At 38.6% G+C, this 19653-nt stretch overlaps 1 protein-coding gene across 1 annotated transcript in view; it reads left to right on the forward strand.

Annotated features, from left to right (window-relative positions):
* Positions 1 to 6222: 6222 nt before the first annotated feature.
* Positions 6223 to 19653, forward strand: part of arhgap24 (Rho GTPase activating protein 24) — an 80905-nt gene continuing 67474 nt past the window's right edge. The window contains exons 1-2 of the mRNA XM_057360849.1: positions 6223 to 6831; positions 18643 to 18851. Of these exons, the coding sequence (XP_057216832.1) occupies positions 18663 to 18851 (189 nt within the window). The 5' untranslated portion in view covers positions 6223 to 6831; positions 18643 to 18662. The remainder of the gene's footprint in view (positions 6832 to 18642; positions 18852 to 19653) is intronic.

Here is a 19653-nt window from a genome sequence, read left to right on the forward strand (position 1 = left end):
GCCTATGGCCGTGACCAGGGGCGGTCCGGCCATCTGTAGAATCTGAACTTTTTCAATCGGAACGCTTATGTCGGATATTAGCTTGAATAAACGCAAAGCGAAGGCATTAGCGAGACGGACATGACACGTTACATACAACCCCCCCACCTTACCCCTCGCCGAAAACTCCAGGGCCGTTTTTGCTTCCCAGTCCGCCCCTGAGCGCAGGCGCAGTATCTGTGTCACTTGTAAGGAACCTTAGGATTATAAAAATATAGAATTTGTTTGTTTAAAGACGTAAAGGATGACTGGCAAAAGAAGCATGTTTGATTGTTTTAAATAAAGGTAAATAAGAAAAAAATGTGCTTGTAAAGGCCAGATATGAATATATTGTAAGGTCCGTTTTAGGCATGGGCCGAATACCTGTTTCAAGGTATACCGAGGTTTGAAAGAGTCAAGGTTTCAAAACCACTAAAATTTTCTGTGATACCATTTCGAAGGTATGAGCTGTGTTTACACAAAAATACATAATTAAGTCATGTAATGCAATGTCTGATGTTTAGGCCTAATATAATACCTAAGGCCTAAAAATACATTCTTTGAAAGAGTATTATAATTTTATGGCTTTATTTTTACCTGACATACTGTATATGTTCTATTAAATGTTGGTTAAAAATCAAATGTATTTGCATCCAGTTGAAAAGTTGTTGTTTGTATATACAGACATTTGAAAATAACACATTTTAGTGTTGCAATACCGTGAAACCGTGACACTTTTGCTAAGGGTTGTCATACCGTCAAAATCTCATACCGGCCCACTTTTATTATAGCTTAAGTTAAAGACAAAGTCTGTCCTCTGTTTTGCCTGTCAAGGCAAAAGCAAGCTCAGGAACAGTGGAATGTGTCAACAGAGAAACTATCACCAAACAAGCAGATTCCTCTCTACTCCCAGCTTGGGTAAACATGGAGGCTTGAAGGTTCATCCTGCAGGGACAAACATCTCTCGGGGTCTCGAGTCTCAGCCGTCGTTTTCTATACTGTTCCCTTAAACAATTTATAAGGGCTTGTGACCCCCAGCCTGACCTGACTTCGTCTCTGACCCGCTCGTGAGGTTACTGCCCTAAACCTCAGAGTCTGTGAGAAATGGTGGATGAATCTGCAGACAGACACGCACATACTGGAAAACATTTGCACATGGGAATAGCGACAGTATTAGTGATGTTTACAGATGGAACAGATGCTTATGGTTTTACGTCAAAAGTCAGCAAGGCCTCGAGTTTGTCATTCTTTATGGAAAGACTGCTTAGCATGTCCAAGAATCAGACGCTTATAAGATGCTTGACCAATGACTTCTTTTTTACTTGTTAGATATTTTTTTCTGCTAAACTAAATTTCTGAGCTTTCAGAATGTAATTCAGATTTTATCAATTGGATTGAGTTTCCCCGCAGCGTGTTCTTGGTTCAATTCTGAACGTGTGCAACCCTCCGATACGCCAGACCAGCTGCCAGTCTCTCATGCCTGACTGATCAGGTTGCAGGAACACATCTATTATTTCAGCATTCAATTACAAAGACACAAGCCCTGAACAAACATGCCAGGCGTTTGCCGGCCCTCCCGCCATCCTGTCACAAACACAGGGAGGTGATTGAACCTGACCAACTGTTCTGGACACCTCGCCCTCCTCAATTAAATCTCTCTCTCTCTCTGCAGTTCTGTACATGTGCTTGTTTTATAGGGCTCGTGCGCTGTATAAATTTACTGCTCACTCAGTGTAGTGGACAAATGAGGCCTGTGGGGCATCATTATGAGCTCGAAGGGAGAACAAACTTGTTAAACGTTTGATAGATGAGTATAAAGAACATCTAAGCCCATTGGTCTCCTTTGTCAAGATCCAGGCAGTGGTGCATACATTGTGTGAATGTTCTATATTTTTGGGTGGTTGCTAGGGTGTTGCCAGGGGGATGCTTACTGGTTCAAGTCAAAAGAGTTCACCCTCAAGTCGCTGTAATATTCTTTTCAGGGCTTGTTTTTATTGTCCATCGGGTGAAAGTAATAGGCCTATATGTGAACCTGTCTGTTATCCAGACTAAAAATCGAATAATTATGAAATAAGGAGGAAAAATCGATTTAAATAGATCATGGAATTTATTTATAATACTGAAATGATTGATTATATTGTAGCTACATTTGATTATTTTTGCAAGAAAATATGAAGGTTATACTTTCACACAATGTTCTAAATATCATGTAGGATGATTTTATCTAGAAAACAGTAAATAACAAAAAATGACTTTAGCTGGGTTTTCACAGACTGGTCACATATTAGAAGAAGTGATGCTTACTGAATCCTAGAACCCTGGTCTTTACAAATTTTGTCTTAAAGTCAACATAGGTGTGAAGGCATGAACCACTGCGAATGAATAACATTTCAATCAACAGATTTGGACCCTCAGTTGATTCCCGAGCATGAATAATATAGCTTATAACTATAACGCATCATGGTTTATATTGTTACTTTTAAATAAAATGACTAATAACAGTGTTTTTGCCAAGCCGAGTCTCAATAGTCAAGGATTGCTGTTTTTTGCATTTCTTTTTAACACTAGAGGGCACCACGGAGACTCCATTTCATATAGCTGAACGTCGCATGGTGTAGTCAAAAGTGCTTTTATCGACGCTTACAAATCGTGTTTCATATCAAATGAATCTTTGTGCCACAAAAATGTGAAACTTCCATCATGAGTCAGACTTATCCGCCGTTCTCGGATTGAAAGGGTGGGTCACCACGGCAACAGTTTGATGTTCCCAGTAAGTTCCGTGACCTCTGTCTCTCCTTGTGCATTGTGGGAAATGGAATATCAACAGCTGTTGCACAGTGCGCACCGCATCTAGGATGACTGGCCAGCATAACTATGGTGACGAATTATGACACAGTTTTTTGGTTCCTCACTAGACAACACACAGTCTAATGTTGAAGCGTGTATTTCCATCTGGATGCAGAAAAAGTCAATATTCCTAATAGTTACCATTCTGATAAGACTGTGCTTACACAGGAAAGGTCCATAAAGTTTCATTGAACCGCTGTCCTGATAGCTCTAAAATAAGTTTAAATTATGGAAGGGTCAGTTTTTATTGGTTATGTTGATGATGTTTAAGGTAATAGCCAATGGGCCATAAAAGCAGATAATTGTAACCATTTGTTTGGTGGATGGACTGCTTCTCGCATTCATTTCAAGCGGTAAATTGATCAAAGCCACAAGTGCACATTAAGCTATTTTCTGCATGCTGTTGTACTGATGTGAGTAGTAAATAAGGCGTGCCAGACACAGAAACCCCTATTTACAGTATAGCCATGTTTTGCTCATGCTACGTGCTGTTTAGCATGTGAATGACAAACAGACAGTCTTACACCATGATGATAGGAACTAAGCATAATTAAAAACAAAAATATATTTATTAATAGCCAATATAACTCTGTCTTCTGTGGAACATAAGATAAGATATTTTGAGTGGTTTTGTGTTCATACAATGGCGGTCAATGTTTGTTTGCTAACCAGCGTCCTTCAAAATATCTTTTGTGTTTTGCAGAAGAATGAAAGTCATACAAGCTTGGAATGACATGAAAGAATTTTTCATTTTTGGGTGAAGATCCAGTTCCATCTAAATAAGATTAAAGCTTTACGTTTATTAGAAGTGTTGTCATGTCAACCTATAGCGAACTTTCTCGTTTTGGGTGCAGTTCATGATGTAGTTGAAAGTAAGCAGACATTTAATAACGGGAACACAGCTCATTTCTCTTGTTTGCGGTGTTCAAGGCAATTTATATGTCTGTCTCTCTGTTTTAGGCACAAACACGTCCTCTGTAAATGATGATGGGCCACGACAATCTGAAACATCGGCTTCAGTGCATCGCCAGCCATCAGTCTGAAAGCTGTGAAAAACCTCAATAACTCACAGCAGCAGTAATAAAAGTCTGGAGCAACAGCCGTCACACACACACACACACACACATCTCTGCCCGACTCCATCACCTGAACACTGTGCCGCAATCCTGTCGAAAATGCTGCAATAACATTTAAAAAACATTGCAGTCGCTAGAAAAGCATGTCCTGATTAACAGAAGTTTATTCACAGAGGTGTGTTTTTGGAACAAACACGTTAACCATTGAAATTCAATTTCCTGTTGACCACGTCCGTATAATTTCCACAGATCTTACATGTACACTATTTGTCTGCACAGTTTTTGGCCAGCGTTTTTCATTTTTTAGATAATCCTCTCACTTAATGGGCACTTGATGTAGCTCGCTTTGACATTTTCTCATTTTCACCTGATATTGTTTTTCCACCTTGGATAATAGCACCATTTCCTATAAATGTTCTTATCTCAGTTGTTTCTGCAGTTTAAGTGGCTCGTGGACATGGAGTCTGCCACATTGTGATAGGGATCTGTGGAAATGTGCTCCGGTGTCTGATGTTAGGCCTGTGTTTGAAAATAATATGTAGTTCTCGAAATCAAGCCCAAATGCAGCCACGTGCTAAAGAGGAGTTTTTTGGTGAAAATCCTTTTAGTTTAAAGGGATAGTTCACCCCAAAATAAAAATTCTGTCACCATGTATTCACTCTCGTGTCATTCAAAACCTGTATATGACTCTTTCTTTCTGTGGAACACAAAAGAAGATATTTTGAGAAATGCCTCTGTAGATTTGTATCCGCACAATGGAAGGCAATCCGGTGTTGTTGGTTTATCAACATTCTTCAAAATATCTTCTTTTGCATTCTGCAGACGAATAAAAGTCATACAGGTTTGTAATGACACGAGGATGAGTAAGTGATGAAGCAAGTTTCATTTTTGAGTGAACTATCCCTTTAGTGCCCCCGAAACAATTTCTAAAGTCTGGTACAGTCAAAACATTTTACCGTCAGATTCTGCAAGACATGACAGAGTCATAACCAAAGAGATTTAATCAAATACCCGATTTGGCAAGCCAATGCACATCTTGAATCTCGTGAAAACACCTTCAGGTTGAATTTCACAAAGGTACACCCCAAGACGTGATGTGATATTGTTGATACGAATCATAGAAAGTATGGCTTTGGATCATGTTTGTTCCATTTACGGCATCAGATAAAACTGTTCTGTGTCACGCTAAAGCCTTTTGCTGTGTTTTTGTATCCAGAACCTTATCCGCGATGTTGATGGAAGAAGAAGCTGATGGTGTTTAGTATCCGCACTTCTCGCTGCTCATGTGATGCTGAAAGACGATCTTTTCAACCTTTTGTTTGCGATCAAACGTTCTTGAAGTTTGTTTGCGCATTTGTGTCTACATCCGTCTCACTGTGTCCCAAAGTTATATAGTGAGATTTGTACTTTCAGGGTGCTTTTTAGACGTCGACAGCGCCTGATCACCGTTCACGTATGATGTACAGAATAAGAGCAATGTAAACATTGTGCCTTTTTGTGTTTCACAGCGGAAAGACGCCCATACAGGTTTGGCTTGACGTGACGGTAAGTATAATTGAACTACTCTCTAAAGGTCTGATTTAAGTTTTTCATTAAAAAAAGATGATTCTGTTCAGTGTTGGGCAAGTTACTCTGAAAAGGTATTTAATTATTAATTACTAATTACTTTCTATATCCTATATCAACCTTGATTAGAAACGGTCCTTTTAATTCATTCAAATAATTAACAAACTACATAAAGTAGTAACTGACCAAAGTATTACAAATGTGAGAATTATAGATTAAAGCACGGGTTGTAAAGTTAGACTTTGAATTTTGATGTCAATTCCACTATTGCACACAAATATATTACACACAGTATTTCATTTAATTACATCAAAAGTAACTGAGTAAAAGTAAAAAGTAATTAAAAAAGAAAAATGAGAGTAATGCCTTACTTTACTTTTTCGAGGGAAAGTAATTAAATTACAGTAACTAATTACTTAGTAACTAGTGACAACCAACACTGATTCTGTTTCATGAAATGTGATGTACCTGTGCTAAAAAGATGTGCAAGCTATTTGACAGCTGTGTGTGACAGTGGGCGGGGCTATGAATATGACACGCCTCTGTTTAAACAAACATTCGGTCCTGAACAGGTGAACTCTGTCAGAACTTGATGGGAAGGTTATTGAAAGGTTATTTGTCAAAGAGATTATTTATGTGCATGCATGTGCCTGTGTTTTTCTATATGGTCATGTGAGCAAGCACATTGTGGTTTGTCGAAATTGTATGTGTGTGTAAATAGACAGAGAGCAGAGCGAGACAAGAGGGTGAGACAAGCCTGTGTGTGTGTGTGGAATATGAAACTGAGCTCCTCTCACACTTCTTAAACCTTCTCTCTCTCTCTCTCTCTCTCTCTCTCTGTCTGAGGTCGCCGCGGTCTCTCTTCCCACATTATGTGTGTGGAGTGAGACAGAGTGAGACAGCATTATCAGCACGACTGGTGTAGTATGTGTATGTAAGGACTCTCTGTGTGTGACTCTCTCGGCCGTGTGTGTGTTTTGTGCGTATGTTTAGGGGCTGAGCTCAGAGCCCCCGTGGACGTCCTGAGAGCAGTGGGAGGCTGTCGTTCCCCCCAGGGACCCCTGCATGCAGATGGTGTGAGCAGTCAGGGGAAAAGTTTATGACAGTTCTGTATTCTGTTCACGACCGCCTCATGGATCCCTGTGATTTTGTGGATACAGCGACAGACTTTATACCGGGCTGTTTCTCTTTGACTCAGTAATGCACTGCTGGTGGACAGAGTCACGCTCTGGATTGGATCTTGGGGTCTCGCTGTGAATCTTATATTGGATTGGTTTGGTTCTACTGGACCTGTCTTGGATCTGTGGACACAGCAGTTTTTAGGGTAAGAGATTAGTGTGATGTTTACAGTAATTTCTCTTCTGTTGGCTTTGTGTAGGGGGTGTTTGGCGTTATGAGAATGTGTGTGTGTTTTGTCATAATATAGAGGTCATGTTGCTTTAAAAGAACAGGTTTTCTCATCATATGTAATGAGAGTGGATCCAGAAACCTTGCATGAGAGTCCATGTGTGTCATAGCCACTAAACACACACAGATCTATGATCTATAATCAGTGTGTGTGGGTCTTATTTGGTCTTATCAGTCACTCAGTAATTTGTCTTTTCGGTTGTAAACCATGAATACTGTGGTTGTCATTTAAGTTACTCAGCCATGAGTCGTTTTTTTATATTCGTACACAGTGTGAGATGCTGTTGTCCATCTATTTGACCGTTTTTTTCAGATTTTAATTATTGTATTCTTGTATAGTTGCATGTTTTACCTTTACAGTACATTACACACAGTTTTATGACCTTACAGTTTTGTTTTTAACTTAGTAGTGTACTTCATTGGTCAGCTGTTCATGTACCTTCAAACACTTTCCCAATAAGTGGCATAGACTTCACCGCTTAACAAAACCGGGATCAAATGTCTACAGCTGTTCTCAATAAGATCTGAGATATTTGGAGAAGTGTTGCAGCTGGTTTGACAGAGAAGTGTTAAAATAGCATAGATGTTCCTCTTTTGCACTGAAGCGCTGAGCCTCTGTTGGTTCAAACACTTGCGGGCATCCGGAGGAAAATATCGTGCAGGCGTTGCTCTCAGGTGACTTGGAGTTCTCGGTTATGTTTTCAGCATCAAGTTGGTCTGATGTTCCCTTTTTAGGAGAAATAAAGAAATAAACCGTTTATTTAGTTGATTATTGACTTTGGAATCTTGGCAAATCTGACCAAATCTGACAAATTTCTTGTGATTGAAATTGTCCTGTTCTCAGTTTTTTTTTTTGTTGCTAAGTCTCTGATTATTATCAACGTTTATGATTGTGCTCTAGATGAAACCATTGGGACAGTAAGGATATCTTATTTCTCACTTTGGGTACTAATAAATCCTGGTTTAGCTCAGCGCTTCTAAATCGAATGTTTTATGAACCGAGTCAATTTCAGCTTTGTTAAATAGGGTTTGAAGGAGTCAGACAGAGAGCCAGCGAGAGTTACTGTGGATTGAGATGCAGATAGAGACCATTGAAGCTGGAAGCAGGAATGTCTGTCAGCTCAGTGACATTGTGGAGGGCGATGATATCGGATCGAGAACAGAACACACAGCTCAGAAAAAGCCAGTGGGTGATGGTGTATTCTGGGTTCTGTGTGTGCTGTGTGTTTATGGTCAACATGTTTTTAATAAAGTTTGAAATAGTTGTCGGAGGCTTGGTGGAGGTGACGTTGATATCGAGCGACTGTAGTCTGTTTATAGCCTCATGTTAGCTTTTTACTTCTGGCGATTGTATTTCGGCTTCAAAAGTAACAAATGTTGTTTTAATTTGTAAAGATTATCTTGATAGACAAAGGCCCTTTTTCACTGACAAGGCTTAGCTTAAAACAGGACTATGCCAGTTAAAGGGGTCATATTACACGGCTAATACGAATTTTATCGTTTGTTTTAGATGTAATCCAATGTGTACTGTATACACGATTTAAGGTTTAAAAACGCTGTATTTTCCACATACAGTGTATGTTTGTATCTCCTCTTTGCCCCGCCTCTCTGAAACACGCAGATTTTTTACAAAGCTCATGGCTCTGTAAAGCGAGGTGTGCTATGATTGGCCAGTTAACCAGTGCGTAGTGATTGGTCGAATACTGCAAGCATGTGACGGAAATGTAACGCCTCTTACCATATTTGGAACATCAGGTTCCAAAGCAATTGTACTGACAGGTACGCCCCAAATGTATTACGTATACATTTGGGCGGTCTTAGTCAAATCATACCACGAACTGACGTAGATTTGTGGGGGTGTGGTTACACGAGGCGTTTCAGGCAGGTCTGGGTGAGCATTCGCTTTTAGATAGAATGCATCTTTTGTTCCAACGCTTTAATTTTTGCAATTTCACGTGTCTAATACATGCATGCAAAGACACAGAAAAATACGTATTCGCGCCATATGACCCCTTTAAATTAAGGTATTTAAGTCACTTTTATTAAAATGCCTTGGATAAAAATACTGCTGGTGTGCATCTTGAGACAAAACAACTGCAATGACATATTTTAAGATATGTCAGGGCTATTTATTTTCAGTTAGGACAGCTCATATTTTTATTTTAGTCTGGGACTAGTCTTGTCTGTGAATACACGTGTAAACATCATAAACCTTTGTTAATCACAGAACTTATTTTTTGCTATCTTCCAAATGTCTGTGGGGAAAATGCATAGCTTTTGGTCGAGGGAACCCGTGCAACGCTTACTTCGGGCTTGGCCTACAAAAATACCTCATCTCTGCACGAACTCCATTCTAGAAGTGAGTCAGAATAAGGGACCTGTTTGGACTTTATAAAGTTTTTGAACTTTTTGTAGAGTCCTTTTCTTTATACTTTCAAATTTGAATTGGCAACATCAACAAAACATTGATGATATTTGTATGAATCCAGATTTATTTATTTATTTGATAGAAGCTACCAGGTTTTCTATTTATATAGACTGTTTTCTTGATTTTCCAAGCCACCCATGAGGTACCCCTGGGGTCAACGCCTGTGGATTTACAGTACCAGGCATTTCTGCTGAAATTTCCCTAAATGAGTCAGAAAAGCATATGCCTGTGTGGTTTGGCACAGATGTGTGATCATACAAGGGGATTTAATTTGAAAAAAAAGTGTAAAAAGTTCCACTTGGCAACAGGTTTGCTCACTTTTACCCACATGATCTTGCAGTTGGCAATATGTTACAAAGATATTTATATGGCCTCTTATTCATTTCTATACATAGTTCATTCCCTAAATAAATTCTGTCATCGTTGGGTTTTTTTGCATGAAGAAAAATGGCATTAGGAAATTTGGGGCATTTGATGAAAGTCATACTTTCATTTCAGCGAGCTAGGTACCTTTTCTTGACATTTTTAGAGTGTGCCATCCCCAGTCCCCCCAAAAACAAAATAACAGAATTGTCTATTTCTGAGTTACCATTTCCTCTACTTTAAAGAGAATGCCCTAAACATAATCTAAATATTGTTATGCTCTCCCTTTTTGTGTTCTCGGTGTATCGGTGGAGGCGTGAAGAGAGGCACACAACACAGATGATCTTTTCAGTCACTTTACTGGTATATAAAGTAAATAAAGTGTACAATAACGGGGTTATGCTCTTTCCCGGCGCTGATGGGATTCTTCTCAACCATCCGCACGGGAACCTGCGAGCACACTGTCTAACACAACAAACTGAACCTGTCCCCGTACAGTGACGTAACAGCATGTGATTGGCTAATACGCTACTATGCATTTGTGCATAGAGAACTACACATTCAACACAATTTAACCTAATCCAACATTATAACAATATAAATCTCTGGTTGCAGAAACTGTTGTGAAACAACTCTTATGCCGAAGTTAGTGGAGAATTGTGAACTGGAACTGTTTGTGATCCCGCTCTGTTTTGAAACAGGCTTTTTGACGCAATCACAAGTTCACTATTATGACATCATAATCACATGACCATCGTGTGACGCTCAGTTTGCCTGACTGCTGCCATCAGCATCATCAGACGGCATTTGGAGCCGCAGACCAACAGCTGCCAGACAGACAGACAGACAGATGGCAGGAGTAATGCTTCAGACGTGCTTGTTTTAGATCATTTTCACACACACACACACACACACACACCATTTATGGCCATAAAGCTACTGAAAACAGCAGACGAATGACGTTTTGCCAGTTTTAACACCCGTTTAATGCACGTGGGCTTTGTTTTATACGTTTTCAGTCTGAAGATATGCTCAGGTTTCTTTATTACTACAAGTATATACGCTTTATTAACTATTAGTAAAAGACCGTTTGTATCACAAATTAAAAGTCTTTTTATTAGTCTTTTGTTATAAATAAATGCGTTTCTGGCCTGCAATATGGGTATGTAATCACATTGCATTCTGGGATTGCCCTAAATGCTAAAGAGACATGCTTTGATGTGATGTCTTAGAATATGGCCAAAAGTTTGTTTTGTTTGGACCTTCTTTTGTGTCACGAACACACCCATGATGCCCATAAATGTAGCTTAGGTGGGCAGCTGTCTACTCTATGAACCAACCCAGTCTCACAGAATCTATTAATTCGTGTTCAGGGACACGAAAATCCTCATTTTTTCGCGTCGGTGAGCACAACCTTTTTTTAATGTCACTCAGCACGACTTTCTTTTCGTGTCACTAAGCACGACTTTCAATACACAGACTGCGTGTGTATCTACAGTACATTTATAACCGGATATCAAACGAAGTCATAAATATATTTATGGATGTGGTTAACCATCACCTTACTTCACCCCTAAAATCACAGCCGCAAAGGCTAATTTTGCTAAAAACGTGAGTTTCACGAGGTGGCAAAGCAACGATAAATGGCTACTCTAACCCCGCCCCTAAACCTAACGTCACAGGGGAAACGTCAAATCATAACGAAACATACGAATGAGATCGTAGGAAATAGGAATTCACATGAAAGAGCCACCTTGTAAAATATGAATTCCCATCAGATTGTGTTGATATATATTTAAACATATGAAAGATATTGCGTATTAAAATACATTAGATTGAAAGTCGTGCTGGGTGACATGAAAAAAGGGGATAATTCATGTCAGTAAACACGAATTAATAGATTACTGATCGTGACAATGTCACGAATTCCCGTGAGACTGTGTTATATGAACACATGAGCTGGAGAACATGGTGGGACACCAAATTTCCCATTCACGGCAGTAAAAGGGGCAAACAAAGCCATGTCAAACACGGAGGCCTGTTCTGTGTGCACATCTCCATCACATTCCCATGTAGAGAGTAAACACACTCTTTTCAAGCAAAGAGCTGTAGAGGTGACCAGATGCTACACTGAACTAACAGGTACACAATAGACGGATTAAAGTGGATTTTCAAGTTTGGTCAACCAAATATTGTGTTAATTCTTCAGTATAGTTCTTTACTTTTGTCTTTTATGTTTGGCCTTCGAGAAAAGCTCGTTTAAAAGAAAGGTCATTCTAAAAACGGTCATCAATCATGTGGTTAGATCACAAAAAAAGCAAATTTTAAAGAATGTTGACGCTCGTCATTGATACATTGAAGGTGAATGAAAGTAACCATGCTTTGAATGTGTCTGTCAACAGCATTCTGTCTAACATCTCCTTTCATGTTCAACCGAAGAAACAAAGTCATACAGATGTTATTTGAAAGAAGTCCTTTGGGTGAGTAAGTAACAAAAGAGTTGTGCTTTAATGCTAACACGGGGCTTTAGTCTCGTCATGAAGTAACCCATTAGGTGTAATTGAGGTGTCTGTTACAAAAAACAACAAGTGATGTTTTCCTCGGTTCTGTGCCAGCGAGCACCAGCCAAACATAGTCCTGAACATCACAGTTTCAATTCAACTTGATATCAAAGCTGAGCTGAATGTTCAGATCGGTTAAGTCCTTTCTTATTATGCTTGATCGATGTTGGCAGACATCCACGCATGCAAGGATATATCTGTCCACTCTGATGAAAGCCATTGACTTGAGATGCATGTGCTGTAGTGATCTTTACAGTAATTGAATCGGCCAACAGAATAAAACAACATTGTTTTCTTGTCCTAAATGGTCAACTTGAAGGGCTTATTTGGTTTCAGAGATTGATTAAGAATGATTGGTTAAGAGTGTGTGTGTGTGTGTGTGATTGGCTGAAGTCTGCTGAGACTGGATCTGCATGTTAATGGTAGAATTACTGAGAAACTTTCACAACCCTGTTGCCGTTTCAGCAGCGAGGAACAGACCGAAGCAAAGACTACACAAGTGTCAGGTCAAAATGCTGGGTTGTTTTAGCCCTAGGTAAAATATGAACAAACCCAAGTGTTGGTTTAAATTAACCTAGACTTTTTCTATATGTGATACCGCGAAATTAATCTGAACTGTGCATGTATGGTTTCATTTAGTAGGTGCTTTTATCCAGCCTAACTTATCAAAAGACAATCTGGTTCTGTGCTCAAACACTGTGAAAGGGTCAGTTCACCCAAAAAATGACAATTCTGTCATCATTTATTCACCCTCCTGTCAGTTCAAACTCGTATGACTTCTTCTGCATAACACAAAAGAAGATATTTTGAAGAATGTTGGAAAACGAACACTGCGGTACCCATTGACTTCTGTTGTACGGACATAAAACCGGTGTGCGGTTTCCAACATTCTTCAAAATATCTTCTTTTGTGTTCTGCAGAAGAAACAAAGTCATGCAGGTTTGAAATGCCAAGAGGGGGAGTACACGATGACAGAATTGTCATTTTTGGGTGAACTATCACTTTAAGATTAACAAAGGAGCTTTATTGTCTATGCGAATGACATTCTGAGCTCAAATGGTGAATGAAAACAGGAAAGTACTAGCTGGAAGAGTTTTGGAGAATGTACACGGTAGTCTTGGTACTCCCGGAGGGTTTGCAGATATTAAACTTTGGAAAGGGAACATGGGGGAGGGACATTGACCTTTAGAAAAATATTAGCATTTATACATAATAAGCCAAACGTCTTGCAACGAAAGGGCACTGAAATGTTTTAATGTTGTTATTTTCATTTCTGATATTTCTCGGTAGAGGAACATTTACCACGATTTTACCTTGGTGCTTTAACACTAACTATAGTTTAATAGCTGTTGTAGTAGTGACGTTTAATTGTGTTTAGGTTGCTATATAACATTTAAGTTATACAATTTTTTACACAATACCACTATTCCATTGCACTTTTTTTGATTTTACCTGTGTTTACTGTGGTACAAATAAGACACTTTCACAAGGGTACACTCTTGAAATAAATGTCATCGAAGAATCACGTTTGCCTGAATGGTTCCATAAAGAACCTTAACATCCGACGAATCTTTCACAAAAGTTTATTTGTAAAAAAATATTTGAATAAGTCAGAAATAAGACAGAAATGTTCTTTGAGAAACCAAAAATGGCACCGCTGTGAAAACGTTTGTAGCACCTTTTTAAGCAGTGTAAAGTAATGAAGAGATCATTGTTTTCCAGAAAGAGCTCATCCAACCCTCTGCTGCTGGCAGACATAAATGTTCTGTTTTCTCCAGAGATTCTGTATCTTCTGTTGTTGAGCATTGTTCTCATATTCCCTCATCACACTCACACACACACACACGGTTCCAAGGTCAAAGAGTGTGAGAGATTCAGCATAGGAATCCAGAGCTGTATACTTAATAAACATATAAACAGATGCAGTCTGCTGTATTTTAAGCATATCCATGTCATAGACCAAACACGCAACAAACAGGAAGTGGTATACTCTTATAAGAATACAATATCAATATCGGCATAATTATTTTAGTTATACATTTTATTTATTATTATCCGTTATTTACTTTTTGCCTCCCACTGCAAAAAGCTGAAATTATGAATAAACTGAGAATGAATATTACATTTCTATTCAGCAGACTGCAGTGCATAATTCATAAAGCTCATCAATAAACTCCTTCATGCCAGACAGAGTGACTGTGGAGGACGTGTGTCTCCAGCATCAGAAGAACGCTTACAGTATCCACACACACGCACACACACATTCAGCTCATATTTTATTTGCTTATTATCAAATTTTGCCATTACAATTTTCATCTCAATAACAAACTTTTTGTCTAGGCATCTCGTCTAAAGATGTGGTTTGGGCTTTTGATGAAAATGACACACAGCAAAATTAACGGTCAACAGACACATTCGGTTTCCTTCGCCTCTCTGTGATAACACATTATTAGTCCTGATTACTTAAACATAAAGTAGTCGTCTGGGTTTCTAAAGCATTAATATGTAACATTATGTTTCATTAGTTCGTTTGTATAATGCAGACTGAAAAGAAAGAAAATGTTAGTGGTGCTTTCCTTTGCAAAACTCACCACCACCTTGATGAGCAAATGGTGTGAATATGTGGTTGCTAGGATGTTAGTAGGGTGCTCTAAAGGGTTTCTTACTGGCCCAAGTTTCAAACAAGTCCTGCCTTAAAGGGATAGTTCCCCCCAAATCATCCTCATGTCGTTCCAAACCTGTAAGACTTTCTTTCATCTGCAGAACACAAAAGAAGATATTTTGAAGAACGTTGGTAACCAAACAACATTGGACTTTATCAACTTCCATTCCAAAACACAAGACATTTCTCAAAGTATCTTCTTTTGTGTTTCAAAGATGAAAGAGTCTTATACGGGTTTTGCACAACATAAGTGTGAATAAATTATTTTCTTTGTAAACTATCCTTTTATATATAGCTATAGGTTGTTTTCACCTGTTTTTCTGTTGACACAATAGCAAATCTCTACTCAACAAGCCACATCTTATCAAATGTATTTTGTGTTTGAAGCTGATTAAGATGTTACTTAGTTTAATACTTGGGGTTTGTTTAAATCCCTAACAGAAATGAGGAGCACAGTTATAAGGAGAGAGAATGTTTCGGGTGAAAAAAATCTTTGATGGAGTCTCTCTGATTGTTGTGGTGAGGTTTTGAGCATCTATGTCCCTTTCACAGCTGTTCTTGAGATTATAGATGGGAACGTTGTGTGACGCCTCATATTGCTGCACCCGCAGACAGCATTAATTTATCCCAGACATGGCACGGCGACAGAGTCCTCACACTCACATGTATGCTGGCATGAACTAACACAAAATATGACATTTTGTTTTCATATAGTCTCTTCTACAGCAAGTTTGGACTGAACTCTTAAAGCAATCTGTCGTTCAGTGTATTGATCATGGGTCTTACTCGATCAGCTGTAGGTATAAGTGACAGGTGACAAATAACGGTGTACTTTTGACTGTATTTGTGTGTACCTGTGCTCAAAATTAAATGCAGTGTACTAGCTACACTGTAAACGTTTTTGCTGTAGTTAAGAGCTAGTTGCCAGTAACTTACTGTAGATTTATATTTATCTCATTTATTGGCAACCGTTTGTTAAACGATAAATGAATAATATACATTAACACGTCTTTATCTTTACAGAAAAAAATGATAAAATAACAGCCTCATGCAAAGCATTCTGGGAACCAGAAATCCACATTTACACGCTTACATTCAGTCATTTAGCAGACGCTTAAATGACTGAATTTAAAAATGGATTTCTGGTTCCCAGAATGCTTTGCATGAGGCTGTTATTTGATCATTTTCAGTTTTTTTTCTAATTTTGGTTCCCAGAATGCTTTGCATGAGGCTGTTATTTTACAGTTTTTTTCTGTAAGGATAAAGACTTGTTAATGTTTAATGATAATTTATCTTCGAACAAACTGTGGCCAGTTAATTACATAAATGTAAATCTACAGTAAGTTACTGGCAAACTGCTGCCTAATTTCTACAGACATTTTTTACAGTGTACTAATTTGAAAAATAGTTAATTATACCGTGTGTTATGTAACACTATGTTATGGAACAGTTGATATGACACGGTTTTATTGCGTCGTGTGTTTCAGTCACCGAGTTAGTTATCGTAAGTGTTGGCAGTCTGATCAGATAATGTGTCAAGAAGGAGCTAAAACGAGTTAAAAATCACGGCTGATATTCTGGACCATTCATCACGCTGCAAATGGGGCGTATCGCATTGTGGGAGCTTTCACACAGTGATGCTCAGGCTGTGTGCTGCATACTTTGCCAAGTGTAGTATGTCATCTAGGTGCTTTTTTAAAACTCACATTCTGGTGTACATTACATTTACTTCATACTGCAGAAATAACATAAAACTGTAGAGTGTGTTGAAGCTATAATGTGCGTGCGTGTGTGTATGTAATGGCAATGCATCAGAGCGATTGGCTGGATCTCCGCTCCGCAGCCATACACTTGCTAAACTGACAGATGTGGAGCAGAATTCTAAAGCAACACATCTGGAGTTCATTGACTCCCACACGCACACACTGTCACCTCAGTACTTATGACAGCGTGGCAGTGCTGCCTTCTTACTGTGAAATTGCTTTTAACCAAACAACGACACTATTGGATACTATTGAATTCTAAGAAGTGCTACATTTAGGTTTTATAGTGCATTCAAAATAGCTTCTTTTCGTGAATAGTTACAATTACTGCAAATGATCATAAGCTGAAAAGTGTCTGCGTGTCCCTGTTTGAACCGTTTCCGTCTCCGGTGTTGGCAGCCGTCGAAAAAAATCTGTGTTCTTTCCGAAGCCTGCGGAGAAAATGAAATGCAGGGGTGTTATTTCAGAATCCTGTCTGAAGCTCAACGTGTTCTGACTTTGCCTCCGCCTGAATCATTAATGAGACGCTGTTAGAATAAAGGAGGAGAAAAATAAGCCATGACCTCTAAATATTAGAGGAACAAGAGGATTACCGCTGTAACTCTTTCATTTACATGTTATCTTTTTCCTCAGTCCGTCATTTTTACCTCAAAATCACATTGCAAATCCTGAAGTAACTATTTAGGGTCATGAATGATAATGGAGATGAAGATTGCAGCTTAAATTGAGAGTTCATATTATTTTAAATAGCATTTCACTGAACGTTACTCGTGTTCCTGGGCATTCTGGGATTGCAATACTGTCTTAGATTTTGGCCAAAAGGAGATACAGTATATTTTAGAGAACGCTTTGTTGCAGAATCATGCCTACGTTGCCTAGAAATGTGGTCTAGGTAGCAAACAAGCTGGCATTTGAAACAGAGCCTCCGTGCCTTGCTCAACAACACTCGTTGGATTTGGCATACAGAATCCTGTGTGCTCTGAAAGAATGAGGTTTCACTGAGAAGAAAAGAGCGAGTCCAGACGCACTCTTTGATCGAGACCCAGGTGTGCCAATCAAAGTACACCGGATTTAAAAGATGAATGGAAGAGACAATGGCATCCTATGAACACCAACACACTTCACCCACAAACATCGAGCTGCGCAAGCATCAAAACCATGCACACCAACAGTCGTGACTATTATTTATACTTTTTATATTAACGTTTGCCCCTTTTACTTGAAAATGCTTAAAAAAATGATGACATAAAATGTATGGTTTCAAAAAGTGTAAAAAAGAAAGTGTTTTTTGTATTATCTTCACGTCTCCTTTCTCTATGTGTTGCACTGAATGTAATCTTTTAAACAGAATGTTATTGTGGGAATGATTTTATTCCAACTGCAGACTACAGTACATCTGGTTTTCTTGTGAGGGAGTGAGAAAGAAGAGAGAGTGAGTTGTAAAAAATTCTCCCCGATGACCACAGATTTGTATATTTCCACCTCCACCTGAACTCTTCAAACAGAGCTCTATAAAACACCCTTGTGGTCCTTGTGGAAGATCATGTCTGCAAATTAGTGAAACACAAAGTTTATTTTGGACCTTTACATTGCAAAAGTAGGATCCTGAAAGTAAAAATTATTTTCATGTATAGTATGAAGAGTTTGCTTCAGAAATTAGATAACTCCATTTTTTTTAAATTTCAAAAAACATGTTTTTTATTGTGCATTCCAATTAATATCAATCAAACTGCAGTTGGTTTGTTTTCATGTGTCTTGTCATGCTGTCAGTCCTTCACATTGGTGTTGGATGACTTTGTCTCTCCTGAGGTTTGGTTTTGTTGAAATGCAACAGACACTGGACTAAAATAGCCACAATACACCTGGAAATGCTATACACTGTATACACATGGTTTTCACCTTGTATTTGCAAACATGAAAAAAATCTTTGTGTTGTTTATCTTGTGTTCAGCAAGGTCTGCTGGTTTGGTCATGGAAGAGCAGTCTGGCAGCGCAGGCAGCAGTCCACAGCAGGGCCGCGGGTCGGGCAGACAGGACGTCCTTCGCTGCGGTTGGCTCCGGAAGCAAGGCGGCTTCGTGAAGACCTGGCACACGCGTTGGTTCGTCCTCCGAGGAGACCAGCTATACTATTACAAGGATGAAGATGAGACCAAGGCGTTGGTGAGTTACAGCCTTACATTCACTCATTTGATGGATGCTTTGGTTCAATGTGACTTGCAGTGGGTTCCAGCTATGTATGTTTTCAGTATGTGCATTACCTTGGAATTGAACCCATGACCTTGGTGTTGTTAGTGATATGTTCTGCCAGTTTGGCTATAAAAATAGAATTGGTCGTTAGAATAGTTAATCCAGAAATGACCATTCTGTCATATTTTACGTACTCTTAAATTGTTTCAAACCTTTTGTCATCATCCTGTTCACTTCCATTGTAAGGAAAAGATTAGCCAAATTATTCTGCAAGTAACATATGTAAAAAAATTAAGATTTTAAGCATATACAGTTTCAGCGGCAACAACATAAACATTATGGCCCAAACTTAACATCTGGTAGACCTCCGCAAAAAAATCAATATCTGTTAAGTAGTTTTAATTTCATTTATTTTAATACAATTAATATACAAGAAAATATGAATGTAATAAATGAATATTAATATAAAATAAATATAAAATAAATTGTTATATTAATAACCAAACACAGACCAGAAGTTAACTTCGAGCCAGTTGGGAGCGATAAAACCGTCTATAGTCATAATATTTTAAGTATAAAGGCAAAATTATGAGAATAAAAGCATAGTAATACAAGAAAATATTTTGAGAAAAAAGTTTAACTTGGAGTATAAACTCATATTTAAGAATAAAGTGTCATGGTTGTGGAGGTGGAGGTGAGACACGGACAGAGGACCCAAGTGCAGACAGCGGGTAAGGGGTTAACAAGACATTTTACTAATAATACAAAACCCCAA

Source organism: Triplophysa rosa, linkage group LG19, assembly GCF_024868665.1.
Source record: "Triplophysa rosa linkage group LG19, Trosa_1v2, whole genome shotgun sequence".
Classification (NCBI taxonomy): Eukaryota; Metazoa; Chordata; class Actinopteri; order Cypriniformes; family Nemacheilidae; genus Triplophysa; species Triplophysa rosa.